General features: G+C 38.0%; 1 protein-coding gene across 2 annotated transcripts in view; it reads right to left on the bottom strand.

The window, feature by feature from the left end:
* Nucleotides 1-935: 935 nt before the first annotated feature.
* The window catches only part of Metap1d (methionyl aminopeptidase type 1D, mitochondrial), a 79,054-nt gene continuing 56,424 nt past the window's right edge, over nucleotides 936-23,565 (bottom strand). Inside the window, exons 2-10 of one of the 2 annotated variants that reach the window (XM_074071107.1) lie at nucleotides 20,924-21,081; nucleotides 18,724-18,900; nucleotides 17,082-17,230; nucleotides 16,134-16,176; nucleotides 12,573-12,736; nucleotides 5,703-5,800; nucleotides 4,471-4,518; nucleotides 3,460-3,538; nucleotides 936-3,342 (exon numbers count right to left, since the gene is read on the bottom strand). In XM_074071107.1, the coding sequence (XP_073927208.1) occupies nucleotides 3,264-3,342; nucleotides 3,460-3,538; nucleotides 4,471-4,518; nucleotides 5,703-5,800; nucleotides 12,573-12,736; nucleotides 16,134-16,176; nucleotides 17,082-17,230; nucleotides 18,724-18,900; nucleotides 20,924-21,081 (995 nt within the window). In that variant the 3' untranslated portion in view covers nucleotides 936-3,263. The remainder of the gene's footprint in view (nucleotides 3,343-3,459; nucleotides 3,539-4,470; nucleotides 4,519-5,702; nucleotides 5,801-12,572; nucleotides 12,737-16,133; nucleotides 16,177-17,081; nucleotides 17,231-18,723; nucleotides 18,901-20,923; nucleotides 21,082-23,565) is intronic. The other variant, XM_020183923.2, reaches the window with a different exon arrangement.

The raw sequence follows: 23,565 nt of genomic DNA, 5'->3' as shown, positions 1-23,565 counted from the left end.
TTTAAAACTTCTGTAGCAGCAGCTCCTGCCCGCGGAATTCCTCTTCTTTGGTTTAAGGGCATGATGCTGGGGGCAGAAATATTTCAGGCAGCATGGTTGGAGCAAAAAAGAAAAACAAGAGAGAGAGAGAAAGAGAGAGAGAGAGGAGAGGAGAGAGAGAGAAAACACCCCAAATCCAAGCCAATAACGGGTTTGCCAACGCTTAAAAGATTTTTTTTTTCCTTAATCACCGAACCACACGAGGCTTTGTAGCAACAACCAACTAATGATTCCGCCACTAGACAACTCTTGGAGCCGCCAGGCTTGTCTTGATTTCCCTGTCGCATTTGTGGTTTTAATTGCTCCTTCCTAGAGCCTGTTTTGGGGTGTGGAGTCAGCACAGCCGCTCGGATGCGGCTACAGCCTGGCGTCTCTCACACGTGCCTGGCGGGCCCTGCCCACGTAAGTGATCGCGCGGCGGGCGCGGGGTCGAGGTTGGGACCGGGGAGAGCGGGACTTGTGTCTTCCAGAACTCAGGGCAAGGCGTGCTGAAACCCGATGGCCAGGCTGCCTAGGGACAGTTTATCCCTGAGAATTGCAGGATGGGGGAAGAGGAGATGAATGGCCGCAAGTCGCTACAGTCACCTAGGTGTTCTGTCCTACCAAGTCTTGAGGGGGATCGTCTATTTTCGCGGCGCAGGGGACCTGGCTAGCTCCTGGAAAAAATAAGGTTTCAGAGCCTTGCTCAATTAGAATTGAATTGCGTATAGGTGATGGCGTTCACTCCAGAATTATTTCTGAACCCAGAGAAGTAGGTGTGAGGACGCTGAGCCAGGGCCCTCCTGTGCAGTGTGTGTGGTCAGCCCTTAGCTAGTTTCTAAATGTGCGATCTTATCTGTATTCTTTGAGCTCGGCGTTGATCCCTCCCATGCCACCCCACTCCCACCTCTAAGGCGACACCTGTTCTAAAATGCCGGCTTGCTCAGAACTTTGCCTGTCCCAACTACGAGAGGAAACAATTCTCCAATTGGTCCTGAAGGTTCGTGATTCCAAGTAGAACCTGCTGGAGTCACCTCAGGACTAAGCGGCCCTTCTGCTGTTAGCCTAACCCGGGCTGGCAGCTCTGGGTTAGGTTTGAGGTCAGTTCAGCTGGCCGAGGGGCAAGGAGAGTACACTAGAGAAGGTATTTTAAAAACCTGTTTCCTAATCTCAACTTCAAAGAATGTCAAACGGAGTTTGTTCTAATTCAAGTTTGTTCCCTACAGTGCTGCTGAGTATTGGCGACTTGGGATGGATATACATACATACTCATGCGTGTGTGTGTGTGTACATACATGTCACTTTAATAAATAGGATTATATACCTTTCCATAAACACCTCCACCTTGAAATAATTGCTGTACAAGCAGCGTGTTTCCCCAGTGGTTGGTAAAATCCTATAGTCCTAATAAAACTATCCTTAGGGAACCTCAGAGTAAACTGATCCAAGATAAAGATACGGACCTAAATCGCCGCAATCCGGTTGTTCTAGGGGAGAAGTGAAGTCATTTTCTGGCAAACATCTTCCAAGGCCAGCTGGACCCTGTTTCTCTAGGTAATAGCAATTGTTCCCTAGCAGCAGCAGACCTCGCTTGGTTAACTCCAGGCACCCCAAAAGTTTACCTACGGATCTTGTAAAATCTCAACCATTCCCTCGTCTTTTCTAGCTCTCAGACCCACTAGAATCTGAATCACCTCTGTCCAAAACTCTACATTCCTGGACCAGAGAAACGGAGCTGGAGGGTTGGGGGACAACGAAGAAAGTCCTGAGTTCAGGGAAGAACTGGAGCTCACCACTTTTTCAAGACTGCCCATTGTCCTCAGTTTCTCATCTCCTTTCTCACCACTCTGGGAGTCACAAAGCTATCCTCCCGTGACAGCCGCCCACGTCATACATTAGGGCAACTAAGGTGTTCCATGTCCGTGCTGCTCTATTTAGCGGAGACAACTTCGCAATCCACTTTAGTTCAAACAAGAGTTAGAACACTTACTGCCGGGACGCTCTCATCAGACTGGTTGCCTTTTTCCTAAAACCATACTCAGAAGGGACCGTCTTTCTTCGGGGATTGCTAAAGACCAGCCCCGCCCCACCCTTCACCCAAGTGTGAGCAAGTCCTGGAGAGCAAACGTAAGGGAGGATGCTCTGGGCAGGAATGGGCCTTGGCAAAGTGTGCTGCCCCGAAGCGGGTTGGAGCTGCGGGCGGGCGGAACCTGAGTTAAAGCCGTCAGCTCCAGTCTGGGCCAACTAGGCCCTTGTTTCAAACGTGCCCTTGTCCTCCGCTGTCAGGGATCCTGTGGGTCTCTGGACTATCTGTTCTCCAGGGTCCATGCAGCGCCCAAGCGCGAGTCCCCAAAGAGCAATCTGTAAAGGGTCAGTTTAGGAACTAGATGGCCGCGTTAACCTGCCTGATACCGTCACATCTGGGCGAGTGGGGTCGCAGCTCGAATTCCTAGTGCAACAAACCGTCTAGTATGCATGTGTGTGTGGTGAGGGGTGAAGGGTCTGAAACCTAACCTCTTGGAGGACTTCGGGTTGCTGACGAAGAGCAGCGGGGGACTGGGAAAGACTTGTTTCTGGACTGATAAAAACCCTGCAGAAGGACCAAGCCCATATTGCAAGTCAAGAACATGTAATCACGCTCCCGTTCGCGGGCTAACCTTTTTTTTTTTTTTTTTCATGGCAGAGCCACGATGAAGGGGAAGAAAACCGGCAAGGCGGGGTGGGTTGGGTTGGTGGTGGTGGGAGTTAGGCGGGAATGTGCTCTGGAAGCACACTCATGGTCCGCCAATGTGGCATCCACAAGGGGAAAACCAGATTTAAAAACAACAAAAATCCAGCTAAAAATTGGGGTTTTCTTTGCTCGCGCACGTGTAAAAAAATTCACTCAAAAATTAGCCACCTTTCTTCTCCCCCTGGTAATTGTCAGACGCAGAGGGCAGACACAATGGGTTTAAGAGGTTTTTTTTTTTTTTTTAACTGGACAAGGGAAATACTGCTTCTCCTGGAAATCCGTCTCCCAAACGGATGGATTTTCCGCCATGGGAAGGGCCAGGATCCACTTTCCAAAGCCGCACGGCCCCGGGCTGGGCTTCAGATCTAAGTTCCCATCAGTTCCAGTGCCCACCGCGTTTTCCGGAGACACAATTGGGTACTAGGTAGGTTACAGCGCGACCTGCTGATCCCATTGTTTCTAAAAGTTCTCGGGCTGGATTTCAGCAACTGAGGGGAGAAAAAGCGCGTCCGTCTCAGGCCTCGTAGGGCAGCTTGGTGAGAATCTTGGCGCCCCCCGACGTGATGAGAACTGTGTGCTCAAACTGGGCGGACCTGAAACAGAGCGCAGAGGTCAGGACGCACGCCAGCGTCCGCGCGGCCCGAAAGCCCATCACGCTTATCTTCCCTTCCGGAACAATTTTTAAAGCCAACAGGGCAGAAAGCATACACCTTTGGTTGTCTAGGGAGACCACAGTCCAAGCATCTTCCAGGACTTTAAATTCAGGGGATCCCTCGGTGATGATTGGCTCTGTAAGAAGGAAAATATTTACTGTAGTGATCTCATCAGATTCTTGTCAAACATTGTTACGGATGAGAGAGAGAGAGAGAGAGAGAGAGAGAGAGAGAGAGAGAGAGAGAGAGAGAGAGAGAGAGAGAGAGAGAGAGAATGAAAGAATAAGGAAACTCCCCCCTCCCCTCAAGTGTTTCACCCACGGGTTCATGTTGTCATCTTGCAAGGGCTGATAATTGATGTTGCTTACATAGTCTACTACAAACTAAACAGTAGGAAGAGGAAACACTAAGGCATTAAAAAATGTATGAAGTTGCCTAGTTCATAATTTTTTAGAGAAAGAAGGGCATTTTAATCAAGCCTTAATTAGGACCCCGTGGATAATAACCACCCCAAACACCAGTCCCTCTTATAAATACCAGTCAGTTTTTTAAAATATTTGAATTTTTAAAACATGCTCAAAATGTTCATTAATCAGCAAATAACAATTTTCTTATTCACTCTAATTGCTTCTCTATTAAGTCCCACAGTCAGAAATATGAGGCCTTCCTGGCCCTAGGTGATTGGAATTTTGTGGTGACACCAATCCCATGATCAGCCAGGAATGGGCAGCCAGAGCACATGCCACTTGCTGACAGGGAGCAAGGGAAATAATCGCCTCTAGTTACTGGGTGTTAATGAAAAAACAAAACAAAACAAAAAACCAAACACCACATTATGCTTGTAACAGAATTAGAGGTTGGATGGCTGCCGTCTCCTAAATGTGTCGGTAAGTATCTGATTTAGGAAGATGGGGCTCAAGGATATTATTTAATCAGATTTACTATGCATCCGAATTATTTCATTATGCTGATTGGTTTTATTAGTCCTTTGCAGGACTGCAGGCCTAGGCCAGAGCCACAGTTTCCACCCAGGCGTCCAGCTCTCCAAAGAGGAGTCCCAGCATTTACCTATGGTGAATGCCATACCCTCCTCCATAGGCAGATCATTGTCATTCGCTGCAAAACAAAAAACACAAGGGCTATGAGAAGAGGAATCAAGGAGGAAAGAAAGAATTAGAGAAGGTGGACTGTTTTTAAAAACTTGATCATTTAGTTTTCTTTTAGGGGAGAAGGAAGCCTGTCTTTGTAATATTTGTACTCTAGGTTAAGACTCTCTCTCCTTGGAGTTTGCCAAGGCGTGGCAGGGGCTATCTAGGTGTTCCAAGTACCTGTAGGGCTTCCTCTCCTTTGTCTCCAATGTTCCCCAGGCCACCTGCTGCTAGGTCTCCTGGCTTCAGTGGGGCCTGGACCTTGCCCCAACCCCTACATCAAAGAGAAGTCTAGGGAAGGATGTAAAGGGAGGACAGGGTCCTGGCATGCAGGATAAAGAAGGAAGCAGGGTCTTTATCCTCAAATAACTCCAGACACTAGCACTGGGTAGGGCACAGACCTGACAGGCCCTTTCCATACTCATCTCCATCTCTTCTGCCTCAGGTGGAACTCTTTGGCCTAAAAGGGTTCTCCAGGAATCCTCTAAGTTCCAGGCAGTAGAACCAATCCTATCCCACATGCACAAGTCAAGGCCCCAGGATCACCTTTCCTTTAGTCCTTGTCCAAATGTCCACCCCCTGGGGGCTCCTCCACACACCTGCTTCCTATGTTAACCCAAATCTTCCCACCCCTCTGATCCACTCCTGCCTTCTCACTGTAGTGTGCATACCCAGGCAGTGAATAACAGGGAATTCTGGGGAAGGAATATAAGGGTGGGCATAATCTAGAAGTCACTGAAAAGTACATGCTGCTAAATACATTAGCTGTCAGCACTGAGTAGGATATAAAGTAGTTTAACCACAACAGTCAGCAGTCAGAAAAGGGGGTAGAAAAAGAAAACCAGAAAACAGTCATATATGCATCCTGCTGGGACATTGGTGGAGTTGTGTTTTGTTTTCAGTAACTTTTTTCTAGACAAATAGCCCTTGTGCCTTCCAGGCATGCACCCTTCAGGAAAAGACAAAAGGCAAAACAAACCTTATTTGGGGACTGAAATTACTAGGTTCCAATCTGATAGCATAGTAATATGCTGGTTAAAATTAAGTAGAATACCTCCACACCTCCAGAGAGAGAGAGAGAGAGAGAGAGAGAGAGAGAGACACGATAATGTTAACTCCAAGTGAGAGGAAGTGCCTAATTAACTTTCTTACCATGATGCCAGATTTCTGGATGTCCATGAAAGTAAGATCCTATTCCATGTCCCACGAAATGAGGACAGACTTGCAAACCATTCTGATGAGTTATACAGCTTTAAAAGTAACCGCAGGATATTTAACTAAGTTAAATAAATTTTTAATGCATACTAAGTAAAAAGAAATTTACTTTAAAATATTCTCTGAAAAAGGAAAAAAATCAGTTTTATTTAGAGTCAGATGATAACATTGTTTTATTTTGTAGTAATTTTAATTTTTGTTTATGTTTGTTAACAACCTACTTTGGATATATAAAAAATGAAGAGATGCATCTAACAGTCCTTTGAGTCATTTATGTTAGCACAGCATTCGAGCAAGGTTTTTTAGGTAATAAATGAATATGCATACACACAAATAGACTGATATACATAACTAAGATGTATGTGGGTATAATACAGGTAATAAAAACCTAAATGCTTTTTATGGTTTTATTATTGTGCAATTAGTATTGCTTTGGAGAAGAAAATTACAATCTAGAAATATGACTTTCAGTCTTTTTTTAACTTCCTATTTTTATGGTTTCATTATTCTGATCTATTTCAAAATGTTATATATACATTTAAAAAAAAAAAAAGCTCCACAAAAGATCAAGTCTGTTTTGTCAATTTTCTTGAAACATTCCAAAACTCTGTGTTTTGAAGTTCTACTCTCGACCTACACCATTAACAAAACTCATAAAGAATGCTTTTTAGTCACTATGTTTAAGAGAAGCTAGTATTGATTCCTGATTCTTCTTCTCTTCCTTTCTTTTCCCCCTTTGGTGGTAGTAGGGTTTGAACTCAGGGCTTCACGCTTGAGTGCTCTACAGCTTGAGCCACTCTGCCAGCCCTTGATTCCTAATTCTTAATGCTTCATTAGTTACTTCTACATGCAAGTGTTTTGAGTTCCATCTATCCTTTACAAATGAACTTTAGCATATAGAATCCAACCCTAAAATATTCATTTGTACAACTGAAAGGTTTTTGTTGAAACTGGGTGAATATGCTTGTTTCTGGGAGCACTAGCCTGATAAAGACATGTGGCACTACTGATTTATATTTTCATGTGAATGAAGGACATTAGTACCCTAACCCTACCCATAACAGTGGATGGTATTTATACTGTTGTAATGCCTGACTAACATCTTTATGGACATTTACTTCCATATATTTTTTTAAACATTTTTTTTGGGGGACAGTACTGGGGTTTGAAGCTAAGGACTTTGAACTTACTAAGCAAGCGCTCTATCACTTGAACCATGCTTCCAGCCCAAAACTTTTTTTTTTAGACAGGGTCTCACTATACTGCACAGGCTGGCCTTGAACTTGTGATCCTTCTGCCTCCTGCTGGGATTTCAGGCATATACCACCATGCCCAATTTCATTTTTTAAAACATTTTAAACCACTCCAGATTTGTTAAGGTATTTTCACTTAAACCAGGATATCACAGCTTCTCATTGAGATTTAATTTTGATGTAACTGAAAATGAAGAAATAGGCAAGTTATGCATGTGTTGAGGACAGGAATAAATCAATGTTTTTATATCTTAAGTAGCCTTTATAGTTACGGCTATTTCTGTGCATCTTTGCACTTTAGGCAGGAGGTATAACAGCTTTCCAAAGTGCTTCTATTTGTTCTACACAATTTCTGAACAGAAACTGAGGATGGAGAGTGGATAGAGGATGGAAGAGAGATGATTAAATAAGACATTATAGTCTAGATTGGTTTTTTTAAAAAAAACAAAACAAAAATGGGTGCTCCCTAAACCTATAAATTATGTTAGTTCAGTCTCAACAAACCTCAGTGATCTGAAGAGCATTCAATAAAAACTATTCTATTTTCATTTCTTAAAAAAAAAAAAAAAACACTAGTTTTTTCAAGGACCCAACTGATTGGCAGGCATCACAGCTACATCTTAAATGTGTGTTACAATGGCAATCTTCATTTTAATTTCTGATGAGAGGAAAAGAAGAAAGCCCACTGAAAAACCCTCGGGGTCCCTCCCCCCATCATACCTCTCATTCCTCTTCATAAAAGAAGCTGTGCAATTACTAGATGGCTAAAGATATCTGAGTGCATTCTCCTACAACAATTTGCTCTGGATCCTGCTGGAACTTCTGGCCACAGGAGCATCATAGAATCCATGTGTAACGAATGCAAAGGTTAGAGGATTTCACAGACAGGAGAAAAAGAGGAAAGAACAGGGAATACTCAGTTCCTTAGTTGAGCACCCTTCTCAATGCTTGATTCCCAGGAGTTAAGAACAGACTCCTGTATGCTTTTCAGTGTATTCTGGTTTTGGGTGTGTAGTTTTTAGTAAACACTGGAGCTAAATGGGATACAATCTCATTAATATGGTTCTATTTAAAAGCATGATCCTTTAATTATCTTGGGATACATGGTGAGCACAAGATTATTTTATCTGACTATAGGGTTTAAATCTGACTTCAGAGAGACAGTCCAAGTGACTTGTAGCAAATTCTACCCCTCTAGCAGGAAAGCAAGTGTTGGTCACCCTAATTGAAGCATGGGAAGGTGGAGCGTGCATCTACCTCTTGACTGGTATGTTGTGAGAAATAGAAATAGCAGGGCAGCCAGGAGTGTCAAGAAGTGACGCAGATGCTCCCCAACACCAGCCCACTTCAGGACCATGACCTGTTTCTGAGCACAAGGGTTTTCTTGCCTTGAATATTCACTGATGAAATCTTCTTTCTCCTTGCTGAAATCTACTGAAAAGAACTTTCCTGGTATTAGCTTTTCTGTTCTCTAGGATTTTCTCTAGCTAAAAATCTTTTAAGACATAGGACACATACTTATTTATGTTTTGAAGTCTTTCATATGGAATATCGGGGGAGAGAGAAGAGGAAGAAGGTGTATAAAGGTAGTTTATTAACTTACTTTTCAATTGTATTACTACAGTTCATGTTTCAGATACAGCTTATAGTAAAAGATAAATTTTTAAAATTTCTTATGACCACTTTCTTTGGTTTAATTCCAACTGAAATGTCTAATAAATCAGATTTCTTGATATATTTCAACTATTTTTTGACTAAAAATACATTCCCCAAGAGGGCAAAGGAGTATTATGTTTAACTACATGCTCTTATAAAAATATCAAAATACACACGGAAATAGTTTTATTACCATTTTTACATGAATCCTATAAGCAACACCAATCTAATTAAGGATCTCAAATGGCACCTGATTTGACAAGTGTTGGAATTTTACTTGAATTTTGTAGATTTTTAACTTAAGTAGTAATCTCTGAATGAAGGAATGTACAAATCCAGGGATTTCCTCTAATGACAAGGATGTTTTAAGTATAATCAGTAAGATTTTTGAAAGCCAACAACTGTTTTCCAAAAAAGTTTTACATTTTTTTGTTTCAAACTGGATCACAAATTACTGTATTTTTCTTATAATAGTGCTGAACTTTTATTTGAGGTTTTCTGTTTCTGAAAAGCAGACGTGATGGATTGAAATAAAAGATAATTTATTGCAATGCTTACTTTCATGTGCAAAGAGAAGCAGTGTAATTGTAATTTACAGTAGCTGTCAAGAAAAATCCATCACAGATGACATTAAAATGACTTATTTTGCCTGAGCCACTTATTGTTTAAATGTGCATAATCTAATAGAAAAAGATTATTTTTTAAAAAATCTGCTTCATATTGTTCTAAATTAATACCAAAACATATACTTATGAATTAAACATTAAAAACCATTTATTGATACTTTCATCATGACATTTGCAACTATAAATTTAAATTGTTTTTGATTGAACTATCATATATTTGTGAAGCATGAATCTACATATCCATAACATTCTCACACCTACAGATAATATAATCTAGAGATAATTACAAAAATACAGACTTAGAATATTTTAAAGCAATGGAAGCACAGTGAGTCTATATATATGCTATGGCCTAAAGGTCACTAGGTATTGCTCAGAAAGGAAAGGGCACAGAGAAAACTCTTCAAAGACATCCTCTTATTCTTTAGCTTTCAAAGGAGGATTTCAAATTTTCCCAAAGAGAACTTGAGGTTTTGGGTAACATAATATTAATACAAGATGCCTGATCCTTTCAGAGTGTCAGTAGAAGAATGCTATGCAAAGATGGTGAATATCGTAAAATAAACAAGAATGTGTCAAAAGATGTTTGCAAACATTTGATTTGTAAAGATTTCAAATATTGTTGGCTCAAAGATGGATATCACTTATTTATTTATTCCCTTAAGATTCTGCCTGAGTCAGAAAAGATAAAATAATAGATGTTCAGAAACACTGTTTTAACATATCAGAACAAACATTTGTTAGAATTGGGGCCAGTTTCCTTATCAGTGGCCGACATAAACATCTAAATAAGGAAATGCATTAGGATAAAAGTTGCTATTAGCCACATAGTTGTGTATGTGTAGTTGTTGGGACTGATCTGGTTTTCAAAGGAGTTTGTTCATGCAAATTCATACTCTACAAAAACTGACCTTTACATCCACATAGCTAAAACCAATGTCACTTTCAATTCTACTCTTCTTCCTCTGGTTTTTCTTTTTTTATGTAGCTAGAATTAATGTAGTGAATATGTAATGAAATGCATTATCCTGCATGGAGATTTATCAGATTTTCCGAATGAATGCTATGCTGTGCTGGTACTAGCTGGAGTTCACCTGCATGTTGGTGTGGCGTGTGGCTCTTTTTTGTAAAGAGTTAAGTCGTACACAAAAAAAGGGAACAAAGGTCAGCACCCAGCCACCACTTGAATGTGAGATTTTTCTTTTTATTCCCCTTGATGTATACTAGGCTCTGTGTTATTAGTCTTAATGATGGAAAATTGTAGTGTTGATACAAATCTTTTTTTCAAAGTAGTAGGCGGGAGCTCCATTTGTTAGTAAGTTTTTTTTGTGACTAAAAGCCACGGACAGTACATTTATGTAGCAGTAAAAGGCCTAGATGCTCTTTCCATAGCAGAGCTAATTATTCCTACTGTGACCTTACTGATCTAGCCTGTTCCTAGTACATCTCATCTGCACGCCTGTTCCTCTGTGTAGATGGTGTCAGAGAATATGAAAAACCCTATAATGAAACCATTTTCATGATGGAGAAAGGCTACTGGAGTTGCACTTGCTACAAAGAGGCTCAATTATATGAGTAATTGTGATAATTTTCTACATTCATAGCCTTCAATGGGGGAAAAAAGAATGAGAGCCACAAAGGAAAATTACTTTAACAAGAAAGTACAGAGAGTAAAAATGGAAGAAGAGACAAAAAGGGGAAAAAATAACCAGAAAAAAAGTTTAAAAAATAGATCTGGAGGGAGGAATAGCGAGACAGGGAGAACAACAGAAATGCTCAAAAGCCCATGTGCAGCTGTGTTGCACAATTAAATTGAATTTTTTTTTCTGCAGTTGATGAATGTGACTACTGCAAATGTGCCTCTGTAGTTAGCTATCATTTGTTGTTCCGTGACAGGAAAAGGATAATTACCTCTCAGAGAGAATCAAAGGCTGACATGCCCTTTAGACACAGCCATGAATGCAGAGCTCGATAGAATGCTTGAATAAGAATCTAGTGTTCTCTGCCCCCTTCTACTGAAGAATAAATTTTGTTAAAATGCAAGAGCACCACCAGTAAATTTGTTGAACCCTAGGTGTTCAAAAATATGAGGTGCATCTATCGACTCATCCCATTTGCAAAAATAAAACTGCATTTTGAATTCATTTCTATTATATTCATGGACAGTAAGATAGTGAGATATGCATTAAATTTCTTTTCCCAGTAGGGGTCTGATTCAACATTTCCTATGAAAGAACAGAGAGACACTATCCTTTTTTCCCAGGCTAGTTAGCCTATAATTTAAAACTGTCAAAAACACAATTTTGTTCAAAGTCTTCAATAAAAGCTTCTCAGATATAACCCAAAGAGATTTTACTAAAGTTTGATTCAGACACTGTTACAATATTTTTAAAGCCATAAATACATTTAACTGATATTTTACTGCCTTTTTTCTTAAAGTATTTGAAGGCATACGCAGAAAAATAGGCAGCATCTTTTCAAGGTGACTAAGCTTTCTATCCTTTGGACAAATGGGAAGTATTCAATGGTTCATATTAATGAGAACAGTACTTTAAAGGGTACCGATGTGATCGTCTTTAACAAATGTGTTACTTTTAAATGAAAACACATCTTCTGCATGTCTACTTCAAAACATTTAGGAGGGAAAAAAGGCCTGAAAGTAGGTGACAGATTACAAAGAAAAGTCTTGAATTCAGAAAATGTACATACACTTAAAAAATAAGCACAGAATAACTGTGTGGAAAATAAACAATGTTTACAGGAAAAATGAACCAGACAAAAAAGGCAGACCACTCTTTTAGGCTATTTGCTAATCTATGATTTGAAAGATAAAGCTTGATTGAGCTAACACTTTTTATCTTTGTATCATAGGAATATGTTTCACCTTATTCCTTTATGAAAGTTACTTTTCTCCTTTCTCACTATCCAAGGGTTGGAATGTCCAGCCTCTTCTTAGGCACTTTCTTCCTTACTTGGTGTAATTTGAATAAAGGAATACTACAGATTACTATGTCAAACTAAAATGCATGTAGCCATATAAATAATGCTTGCTGCTCCAACACATTTCTTTGTTGGCTGTGTATAATTCACTTTTTTAAAATCTTTTTTTTCCCTCAAGCTGGAACAATATTGCAACCTGGCAGTTCACATACTGATATCAGACTGAAATAATGGTTTTGAATCATAAAACATGTCATCAATTTTATACCAAGCCACCAATAACCTTTGTACCATTTGCCAACCCTCCCTTTATTTGTCAGTGTAAGGCTTACCTGATTGTGTTTCCAATTACAGAGAAGGGGGCCCCAGCTCTGCAAACTGCAATTGCTTCATCTCTACACCTCCTGGCAACCTCCACTAACTTTTTACCACATTCATCCACATTGCCCACCAAAAATGTTTCAGAGGTGTCTCCATGGTAGCCATTGTAATAGACCTAAATATAGGCAGAAAATGTAAAATATGTCCTTGTTTAAAAATCTACTCCCCTAAAGTATATATACATGGTGTGGATTTATGTGTTTAGTAAATTCATGTGTTTTACCCTTCCAGAATTACTCTGAAGTTTGTCCATAAAAAAAAGAGGAAAAAAATAAGATACATCTTATAGGGTTTTTAAAAAATATTAAAGCCATGCAATGATATTATAAAATGTAAAATCAAATAAGTTAGTAGCTATTTCAGCATGTGATTAGCGATACTGTTGTAACATTTTGATTACTTATTTTATTTTTGAGAAGATAAAACTATTTATGCAAAAATTAGTGACCAAATCCATTGACCTACAAATACCACACTAGGTCTAGAAAACTAAACATTTCACACAGTAAGAAGTTTCTTCAATGTCATGAAGATTTACATATCTTTCATTTACCAGTTCTATACCTGGAAGTAAAATATAATGTCAAGAAGAAATAAGATGACATGTCAGTAGTATAAAGGACGGTAAAAGAATTTAGTTGTAAGAACTGAAGTGGCTCAATTTAGGAATGAAAAATGTTACAGAAAAATTCTATGTCTAGAATGAAATCTTAATCAAATATTCCAGATAGCAAATGTTAACAGAAAACACTCTGTGAATTTTTAAAAGAATCAGAACATAACAAAACAGACTTAGAAATTATATTACAGAAAATTTTATCAGTCAGTCATCAAGGATTTAGAAGTCCCAGAGGATCCCGAAAGATACCAGATTCATTATTTAAAAAAAAAAAAAAAAAAAACAAAGATTACCAAATACTATAAAGAATATAAAAGGCAGAGGAGACTGGTTGAATGTTGATTCTTGGATGTAGCATGTATTTACTATTTTGCCTAACTTTGTCCTAATTATGTAGAATGCAGAAACTGTTACAAAAAAGTATTTATCTGGGCTTTCCATATGTTTTAATACTAAATTAATGTCTTAAATCTATATACTATTCTACATTTTATTTTATTTTATTTTTTTGGTGGGACTGGGGAATTGAACTTAGGGTTTACACTTGTAAGCAGGCGCTCTACTGCTTCAGCCACACCTCCAGTTCCTATTCTTCATTTAAAAAAAAAAATGTTCTCCTATACTTTATAAAGATCTTTAGTTTACAAGTCAGGAAACTGAGGCACAGAGAAGTAACTTGTCTGGTGACAGAATACAGGGGAGACTCAAATTAATACGATGGATTGTTGGCTCCTAGTCAAGTGTTTTCACTACTGTACAAATTATTGTAATTACCTGGCAATAGAGGTAATTTTTATACATATTCACATTTATCGTCCTTTGCAATCTAAGAAAGTAGAAGTTTTGATTTTATACACAAGAATATAAATGTTGCTAATATCAGAGTAATTATTCAAGAAAATCTATAACAATAAATGTTTATGTAACTGTTTCTAAGTAAAAATGTATTGCTTTAGAATTTTTTATTTGCTACCCCATATTACTTTTTGCTAGGTTTCAAAATGACTACTTGGAAGATGCAATATATATGCAACACAATACTTTTGAAGGTTTCTGGCAGTCATCTATAACTATTGTTTGTCCTTACAAACTATTCTTATTTGTACTTCATTAATTTAACAAGTATTTATTGAGTAACTACTATGAGCACATTGTCTTTTCAAGAAAACATTCAACTTTCAAGAGAAAAATCTATTTTCTTGTGATACATACTAGACAGAAGTAATAATAAAAATGCAATGAGGATTTTCTGATAAAAGTAATGGTATCTTTCACTTAATAAAATGTTTAAGATACTGTTTCTTAGGTTTCTTCACATTTCTAAACCTTGAAAGTATTTCACATTGTTTTGTGAATTTAACAACAGCTAAAATAAATTTAAATGTTATGTTGTTTGTTAACTGTCTTTAAGAAACTTAGAAAACAAATGAAGTATTCTCTTTGGACATATTGGAAATGGTAGAGATGATTACACCCACTTCATTCCAGCAGGAATATTCTAGTAGAATATTCTACTACAGATAGTAAATGGAAAACCCTAAAATCAGGTTCAATAAAAATAAAAGTAGATAATGACAAAGACTTTATTTCAGGTACACCTCATAAAATACTTCCTACATGATTCTGAGTTGGAAAGGTATCAATAGGATATGTGGAACATGTTCAGGTATTCTAAGTGGAGCAAAAAATGACATAGGAAAATAATATCAGCAATACAGAATATTTGCCTATATCCTTATACAAACTGATATGAGGAAAATAGATTGAATTAATTCAAACAACTAAAAATCTGACTAAATTCAACTACTGGATGCCTATTTTCAGCTCATTCCTAGTCTTACCTAAGTTTCATGGTCTGGATATAAAATAACTATTATTAAAAATAGCCCCTCATTAATAGAAACTATTACTTAAATTTTGTCCATTTCAAATAGTTCTCAATACTCTGGTTTCTCTTCAGATCGTATAAATCTTTCACCTTTTCAAATAGTTCTCACCAGGTGTTTACTTTTTATTTATTTATTTATTTTAAATTTATTAAATATTGGACATAATAGATTTTATTTACAATCTGTATAAACAAAAGGTACGATTATAAAAAATTCTAATAAAATGAACACAAATAATCCAAGTCTGAGCATGGTGAAAGGCTAAGAAAATTAGAAAAGGTTGCACCTTGTTCAATTTGAAATCCCTATGTTAAATTACTTAAGCTTGTTATTTAAAAGAAAAACCATTAACCATTTGGTGAAAACTTCAGTTTACAGAGAAAAATCATTCCTCTTGTATGCTTTGAGCTCACGACTCTCTATACCAGAAATGGTATACAATGTTACCTTCAGGGATTTTAATAAATCTAGGGAACACTGCTAGCAAAAGAGTTGCTGTCCAAATAGACTGACACACAGGCCAATGTAGCCCCTAATGACAGAGTAAGATAATGACAGGCCCCACTCAAAATCAGCAGGAAGAGGAAGATCAATCTTGGCAGAGTGAAGGAAAAATGCTGGCTTTCTTCGTGTTAGCTCATCTCATACATATCTAGCTTCAGCAGCTGCCCAGTGCTGTGGCGCTCTGCATTAACTACACAGTGGATCAATAACAATTACACCTTCTCAAAAACATGACACATAGCAGGATTGGGTTGACATTTCACTTAGGCCAACATTGATCTCAGTGCATCTGATTCCAGCCCTAAATTCAAGTCAGGCCTGGGTTTACTTGGAATAAACACAGAGTTAAAGACAAAAAAGGAAACCAGCTGCTTGCGTCTGGGACTAGAAGTAAACAGCACTTCCACCAGGGCAGTTCACATTTTCAATCCACTCTTCTTCCTGTTGCTACCAGCAATTCTGAAGTTGATCAAAGACTACTTTTTATATGATTCACTCACCGTGACATCAATGTTGATAATATCTCCGTCCTGAAGAGGTCGACTGAAACATAAACAGAAAAAAATGGTGACAGGCAAATCTCAATAAAAAGAATGTTAAAAAAAAAAAAATACCTGATGACTACTGTAACAAACTCAATGAGTTACAACAATATTCGGAATGAAGGAGTAATAAATGGAATAACTATATCTGACCTTTATCTTATGTTGGTCACATCACATTTTATAAGAAGTGCATGAAATTAACATATTGCCATTGCTTAAAAATGGACTATTCTGCAAGTGGCTCATGATTAAACTGTAATCTTAGCTACTTGGAGGGCTGAGATTGGGAGGATGGAGGTTTGAGACCAGATCTCCAAAATAATCAGAGCAAAATGGACTTGAAATGTGGCTTAAGTGGTAGGGCAAGCCTGAAGCCCTGAATTCAAACCCTAATTCTGCCAAAACCAAATAAACAAAAAGAAAAAAAAAAGACTATTGTTTTTAAAAAAAAATAAAAAGACATTCTTAGCACTAGGAATATAGCTAGGGGGCCATTAGAGAACTTCCCTGGGTTTAATCCCCAACACCAGAACAAACAAACAAAGATGTACTTATTAATCACCTTAAGTTTGTAAAGAACCAAAATAATAGTTGATAACAAAATTTGACCATATTGGATTTTTACCATAAAAATTGAAGAAGGTAAAAGAAATAGTTAATGTAGTTTTGTAGATCACATAGTGCTTTAACAAACATTAAATGGTGGTGTAATATTCATTAGAATATTACATTGAATTCATAGAATTCATTAGAAGCAAAATACTTACACTTTTTTATCATAATCAACTTCAGAAGTTTGCAAGTTGGTTTTAATTGAAATATAGTATCTTTCAACATAAGTTACAGATCTTAGTTTCATGTTTTAGTTTCCAAAGGAACAATATGTTATTAAAAAATGAATACCTGTCAGGAATACCATGACAGAGCACGTTGTTTACAGAGGTACAAACAGATTTTGGAAAGCCTCCATAGCCTAGAGGTGAGGGATAGGCATTATGTCTGATGATTTCCTGATGAACAAGAGCATCTATCTCTTCAGTTGTCATGTCAACCTAAAATATTAAATAAATAAATTGTGCAGTGACAGTTGAAGACATTACTTGTATTTACTGACTATGTCTATAACAGCACTGGATTGGGGGCGTGGCTCAAACGGTAGAGAGTCTGTTTTGCAAGTGCAAAGCCCTAAGTTTAAACACTAGTCTCACACACATACACAAAAAAATTCTGGTCTACAATAACAGCACTTCCATGTGAAATTGTATAAATTCACTATGATAAACTTGTGGTATAACATTTAATTAATTATGAATAAATATTAACCATCTTCAATTGTGTGTTTTTGATGATCATTTGGGTGTATGATGATATTACACACTATTAGGAAGTAGAAAAATTTGAACTCTAGGATACTCTTAAATCATTTGTGAATCATTAAATGACTTGACTCCTTTCTAACCTGAAGATTTCAACAATATGCCCTTCAGCAATTCCTTCCTCTTCCTGGTTAGTGCCCCAGTGAATGGAAACATATAAATAAATGCTCCAAGTAAAGTTCATTTTAGACAAGGTCTGAAAAGTAGGTCAACCCACACTTTTTTATTTCAGTGAAACACTGCATGGTTTTGCAGCAATGGCATGGAGATCATGGGTCATCATTTAAAAAACTCAAGTCTGAGAGGTTTTGTAGAGATTTCATTTCACTAATCTTGATTTCTTTCATGCCTAAATAAATGCGTATTTTTTAAGTTCCTCTTACTACAAGGTATCCATCCAATTGTTCCCAAATATGGAAAACTGAAATTGAGGGGCTTTTTGTTTTGTGTGTTTTGTAGTGCTGGGGATCAAATCCACTCTTTCACACATGCTAGGCAAACACTACCACTGATCATCCATTCCCCTAGCCCCTTAAACTGAGTTTTATAAGCACATGGAGACTATTTCTATGAAATAAATTATGTCATAAATAAAATTCTAAAACAAAAACTCTTTTGTTAAGAGTTAAATGTTTCTTTAATAATTTTCTGTTATTTTAGTTATGTTGCTATAACAAGTTTATTGTGCAGATGACACAGTAATATGATCTTTAGATAGCTTCAGATTATTATGAAAGAACTAAATCTTGCACAGAATGGTTGCAGATAATAATACCGCCATATTACCTATAGCTTTGTGTATCTGGTCTGATCTTTCTTGGCAGAGTGAATGAGAGAAAATAGGAGGTAAAATACAAAGTAGACCAATTCTATTTCCCAACACAGAAATGATGTAGGAAATAAAAGCAGAAACTACAGGCAGGAGTAAGGGAGCAAAAGTCAAAGCCATCTACCATTGATTAATTTGGATAGGCTGATTTAGCCCAAAGTACCTTTAGAATTCTACTAAAATTAAATTTTAAATTATCTCTTCAAAAAACACATAAAATAATATAAACCCTTTCTCCCATCCCAAGGCTTAATTTCTTTAACAACAAATTAGATGGACTCAAAAGAAGAGGTAAGGGGGAAAAAAAAAATCAGTGTTTGTTGTCCCTTATGTAAGTCACCCTGGGGATTGCTTGGTAAGATGCCACCTTTAAACTCTTCCCAGCCAAGAGGAGGACATGACGGGCCAGCTGACAGGCCTGACGAAGCCCTTGAATCTGATCTTCATTCTTAACTTCTATGCTGTCTCCCCAGTTGGGTACAATGCCTGTCGTCACATAGTCTGGCTTCTTTATGTGCTTGAGGAAAAAGGATTGAAAATGAAGATCAGAACCCAGCGCACGACAATGGGATCATTTTTTCGGACACAGCCTCCTGCTTCATGGAGCTCTGCCCTTCCTGCCAGAGCACCGACCTCCAAAGCCAGCACAACAAACCCTCCAGGCTGCCCCCAGTTCCTTCCCTTGCCCTTTTGAACTTAACATTGCCCGTTAGTGCTGCCTCTGGATGGTCTGTTAACCTCACCATGCTTTGAGTCAAACTCAGTCTGAAGTAGATTTCTGGTCAAAACAAATAGTAGTTTTCTTTTTCTACCCAACCCCATTGGAAACATATCACAATTGAAGAAAAAGAGCACCAAGCTTCCAATTTGCCAAATGGTTAATTAAGCAGCACTTTCATCTTCTTGACACAAAGATAAAATTTATGCAAACGATATCTCCCAACAACCTCTTCCACAAATTTATGTGGAAAGGCTGACTGTCAAGACATGGAAACCTCTTACACACACATTTTCCTTATACTTGGCAACTCTACTTAAACTGAGAGCTAGAGGATAAAACAAAACAGCTTTCTTTTATTTTTCTCTACCCAAAGTACTTTAAAAAATTACCTAGAACGCTTCCATCTATTGTGAAGAACAAACAAATAGCCCCACACCAAAACTTAGAACATTCAACTCTGATCACTCTTGCAGATCATCCTCTACCACTTCCTTAAACTCATTGGCAGTATTCAGGAAGTAATACTATCTTACACACAGAGCTTCTTTCAGCCCCAAGATTTTGCATAGCCTTTAATAAGTTATTTATAGCAACTGTACATAAGCATTGTTGAACAGAACACAGTGAGGCTACACAGCAATTTGGGACAGGAAGCTGCGGGAGACAACACTCTTCAATGGCAACATGATGCAACTCAGGAAGGGCTTAGGTTAAGACTGTGTGAAGAGTGCCTTGCGGACTCTTAGGATCTTTTCTTATTCTCCTGTTCAGAAGGGCTTTTTTGATTCAGGTAATGGAATTGCCTAGTTTTCCACAGTTGGGCTCTGAAGGAACTTCTGCTCTCCTATAGTCACCCCACCAATGCCCACAGCTCACCAGGTCTCCCCCAAATAGCCTATGTTCTCATTTCCACTCTGTACTGTGATCCAACAAGGTTACAACAATAGGCAGAGGGGCTGTCGAGGTATCACTGAAATGTTTAAAACAACACATTTACCTATTCATAGATTTCTTTTATCTTTTCTACTAAGGAAAATAATGCCAGTGTTGTGATTAACACTAAAATGGTGGCTTTCACTGTATTGGCCAGGTCTCAGCCAACCCAGACCTTCTCTCTCTGTCTCACCAGCACTTGCCACAAAAATGGGTCATATACTTCTAGTAGGTATAACATACTCAATGTGGGTTCATTATTTTAAAAAAAAGGAAAGGGAAAAAGCAGGTGATTTTGGTGGCAAATCCATATTTCTTTTAGCTGTTCTCCTTCCTGAGTGACCCATATACCTCCTTTATATTGCATTTTGAAAAATGGAGAGTTTGTCTTTCTATAGAATTGCAGTATTTGGGGGGAAAAGTCAAGAATGCTCTGAAACAAGATGTTTTATTTAATTTACTCTAAAGGACAATTCAAAGACAGCATTTACAACATAGAAAGTGTAAGAGCAGACTTAAAAACAACATCTAATGTGTTAGTTTTAAGTAATCGCTCTTGAATCATCCCAATTTTATGGGGAAATTTCCCTAAAAAGTAAGAAGCTATATCCATGTAGTTCTAGCTTCATGTCAGAAATTTAATATAGAAAATTTCATTATAAAAATTTAAATTCTAAATAAGCTAAGCATGTATATTCAGAGCTTTATTTTTTAAAATCAATTTCTAGAACTAACTGCAAGATGGTAAAAATTATATCACAATTTTAAATCACAAATCAAGTTTTAAAATTATGACTCTAATGACCCAGAAGTCAAAGGTGCAAAAGCATCTGATCAGTCAGTGATCTTGGCTGGAAAGAGCAGAAGGTAACAGGCAATACAGTACCTCAGGGACTGGATGTGCAGAAGAAACTGCAGCTGGCAAAACTATGCTGTGTGAAATATCTCTTTGTCTCCAGAAAAAGAAATTTCTTCTTTGTTGACTACTTGACTGGTTGAGTAAGAAGACATGATTGAGTGGTGAAAAGAAAATTCTATGACAACCTATAAGCAAAAATAAGACATATTTTATATAAAAAAAAGAAAAAGAACAAACTAACACTGTGCTATGCTTGAAGGTGCTGTGTTGTTGTCTATTAAATCATCAGTCTAATCCTTTACTGACTCAAAAAGCAAAAGCGTTAAACAGAAAGGAAGGCAGTAGGATTCTAAGTTCTAGTGCAAGGGTAGTACAGCATATTTACTAGCTAATACTATGTTTACATAAATGTCTGACAATGGAAAGCTCTACTCGAATGGGAAACAAGCATATAGAAATATCTGCTAAGCACCAGGTCTGTAAAAACAATTTCTGCTGTGGTACCTTCTGCAACAACATCCAGGACAACACTAGAATTCCGGGCACTATTTTGATGGCTTTATACTATTTAAAGCCGTTTTCCTTTCAAGAATCACAGAAAAATTGGCCGTTGCACTTTTACCCTCTATAGGATTACTACTGTGTGTTAAGTTCGTGTGCATCAAGGCATTATTCTGAAATTCATTGCAATGAATGCTCAAGTTTGATAAAGACCAAATAGCAAAAATGTAGGTATAACCCTGAATGAAAATGAACATATGGTCCTAAAGTGCCCACAACAGGCATACAGAAATGTCCATCAAAATATTAAATGTATGCACCTTTTGACTCAGGAATTACACAATGATGGATATATGAAAATGTATCCTCATTGAAGCACTGTTTGGGTAGAAAAAAAGGGAAACAACCTAAATGCTTCCCAGTGGGAGACATCAATGTAGGACTGACTAAAACAGTATGTCTATACAACAGAAAACTCTGGGGCCCCTGAAAAGCATAAGCAAAGTCATCTCTATGCATTGGTAGGGAAAGAGGTCAAAATAACATTGTTAGAAAAAAAAGCAAATGCTCAACAGTATTCATAAGAAGCCCATTAATGCAAAAAGAGTTTCTATATTTAAGTTTGGACATACCTATGAAATCTCTGGAAATTAATATGCATTAATAATGGTTATCTTTGGAATATATGATTACGGCAGGAGGTGGGAAGAATTTTTGATTTATTTTAATTTCTATACTATATTGTTAGGGTTTTAAAAACCATGTATTTGCATTATCTCTTATAAAAAGACCAACATAGGCAGGGCATGGTTGCTTACATCTATAATGCCAGCTACTCAGGAAGCAGCCTGTTGAGGCAAAAAGTTAGTAAGACCCCATCTCAGTCAATACATTAAGCTGGATGTGTTGGTTCATGCCTGTCATCCCAACTGCTCGGGAGGCCTTAAGTCAAGAGACAGTGGTCAAGGCTGGCCCAGACAAAAATGTGAGAGTCTATCTGAAAAATAACTAAAGCAAAAAAGGCACAGGGGTGTGGCGAAAGTGGCCGAGGGCCTGCCTAGGTAGGTACAAGGCCCTGAGTTCAATCCCCAGTACCACCACCAACCAACTAACAAACACCCAACAGATCACAACTTCCTGGGTGAGGATGACAAACTACAGCCCAAGGCTAAATCTGGCTTATCAGCTGCTTTAATACAGTCCAAGAATTAAAAATGTATTTTTATGTGGTATCTATACACAATGGAATTTTATGCAGCCATGAAGAAGAACGAAATGTTATCATTTGCTGGTAAATGGATGGAATTGGAGAACATCATTCTGAGTGAGGTTAGCCTGGCCCAAAAGACCAAAAATTGTATGTTCTCCCTCATATGTGGACATTAGATCAAGGGCAAACACAACAATGGGATTGGACTTTGAGCACATAACAAAAGCGAGAGCACACAAGGGAGGGGTGAGGATAGGTAAGACACCTAAAAAATTAGCTAGCATTTGTTGCCCTTAACACAGAGAAACTAAAGCAGATACCTTAAAAGTAACTGAGGCCAATAGGAAAAGGGGACCAGGAACTACAGAAAAGGTGAGATCAAAAAGAATTAACCTAGAAGGTCACACCCATGCACAGGAAATTAATGTGAGTCAACTCCCCATTTGGCTATCCTTATCTCAACCAGCAAAAACACTTGTTCCTTCCTATTATGGCTTATACTCTCCCTACAACAAAATTAGAAATAAGGGCAAAATAGTTTCTGCTGGGTATTGAGGGGGTAGGGGGGAGAGGAAGGGGGCGGAGTGGGTGGTAAGGGAGGGGGTGGGGGCAGGGGGGAGAAATGACCCAAGCCTTGTATGCACATACGAATAAAAAAAAAAAAGCCAACCAAAACACTGGGCCAAGGTGGGGGGGGGAAATGTATTTTTATACTTACAGATGGTTGAAAAAAAGTCAAGAGGAATAACATTTTATAACACAAGAAATTATATAAAATTTAAATTTCAATGCCTATACCAACACTCATTCACTTAAATGTTTGTTGCTGCTATTGTTTTGGCAGGACTGAGGTTTGAACTCAGGGCTTCACGCTTGTGAAGCAGGTGCTCTACTGCTTGAGCCACACCTCCAGTCCATTTTGCTCTGGCTATTTTGGAGATGGGGTCTTAAGAACTAT

This window comes from Castor canadensis, chromosome 4 (assembly GCF_047511655.1).
Source record: "Castor canadensis chromosome 4, mCasCan1.hap1v2, whole genome shotgun sequence".
Taxonomy (NCBI): Eukaryota; Metazoa; Chordata; class Mammalia; order Rodentia; family Castoridae; genus Castor; species Castor canadensis.
The sequence above is the reverse complement of the archived record's forward strand: the minus strand, read 5'-3'. Positions and strand labels throughout refer to the sequence as shown.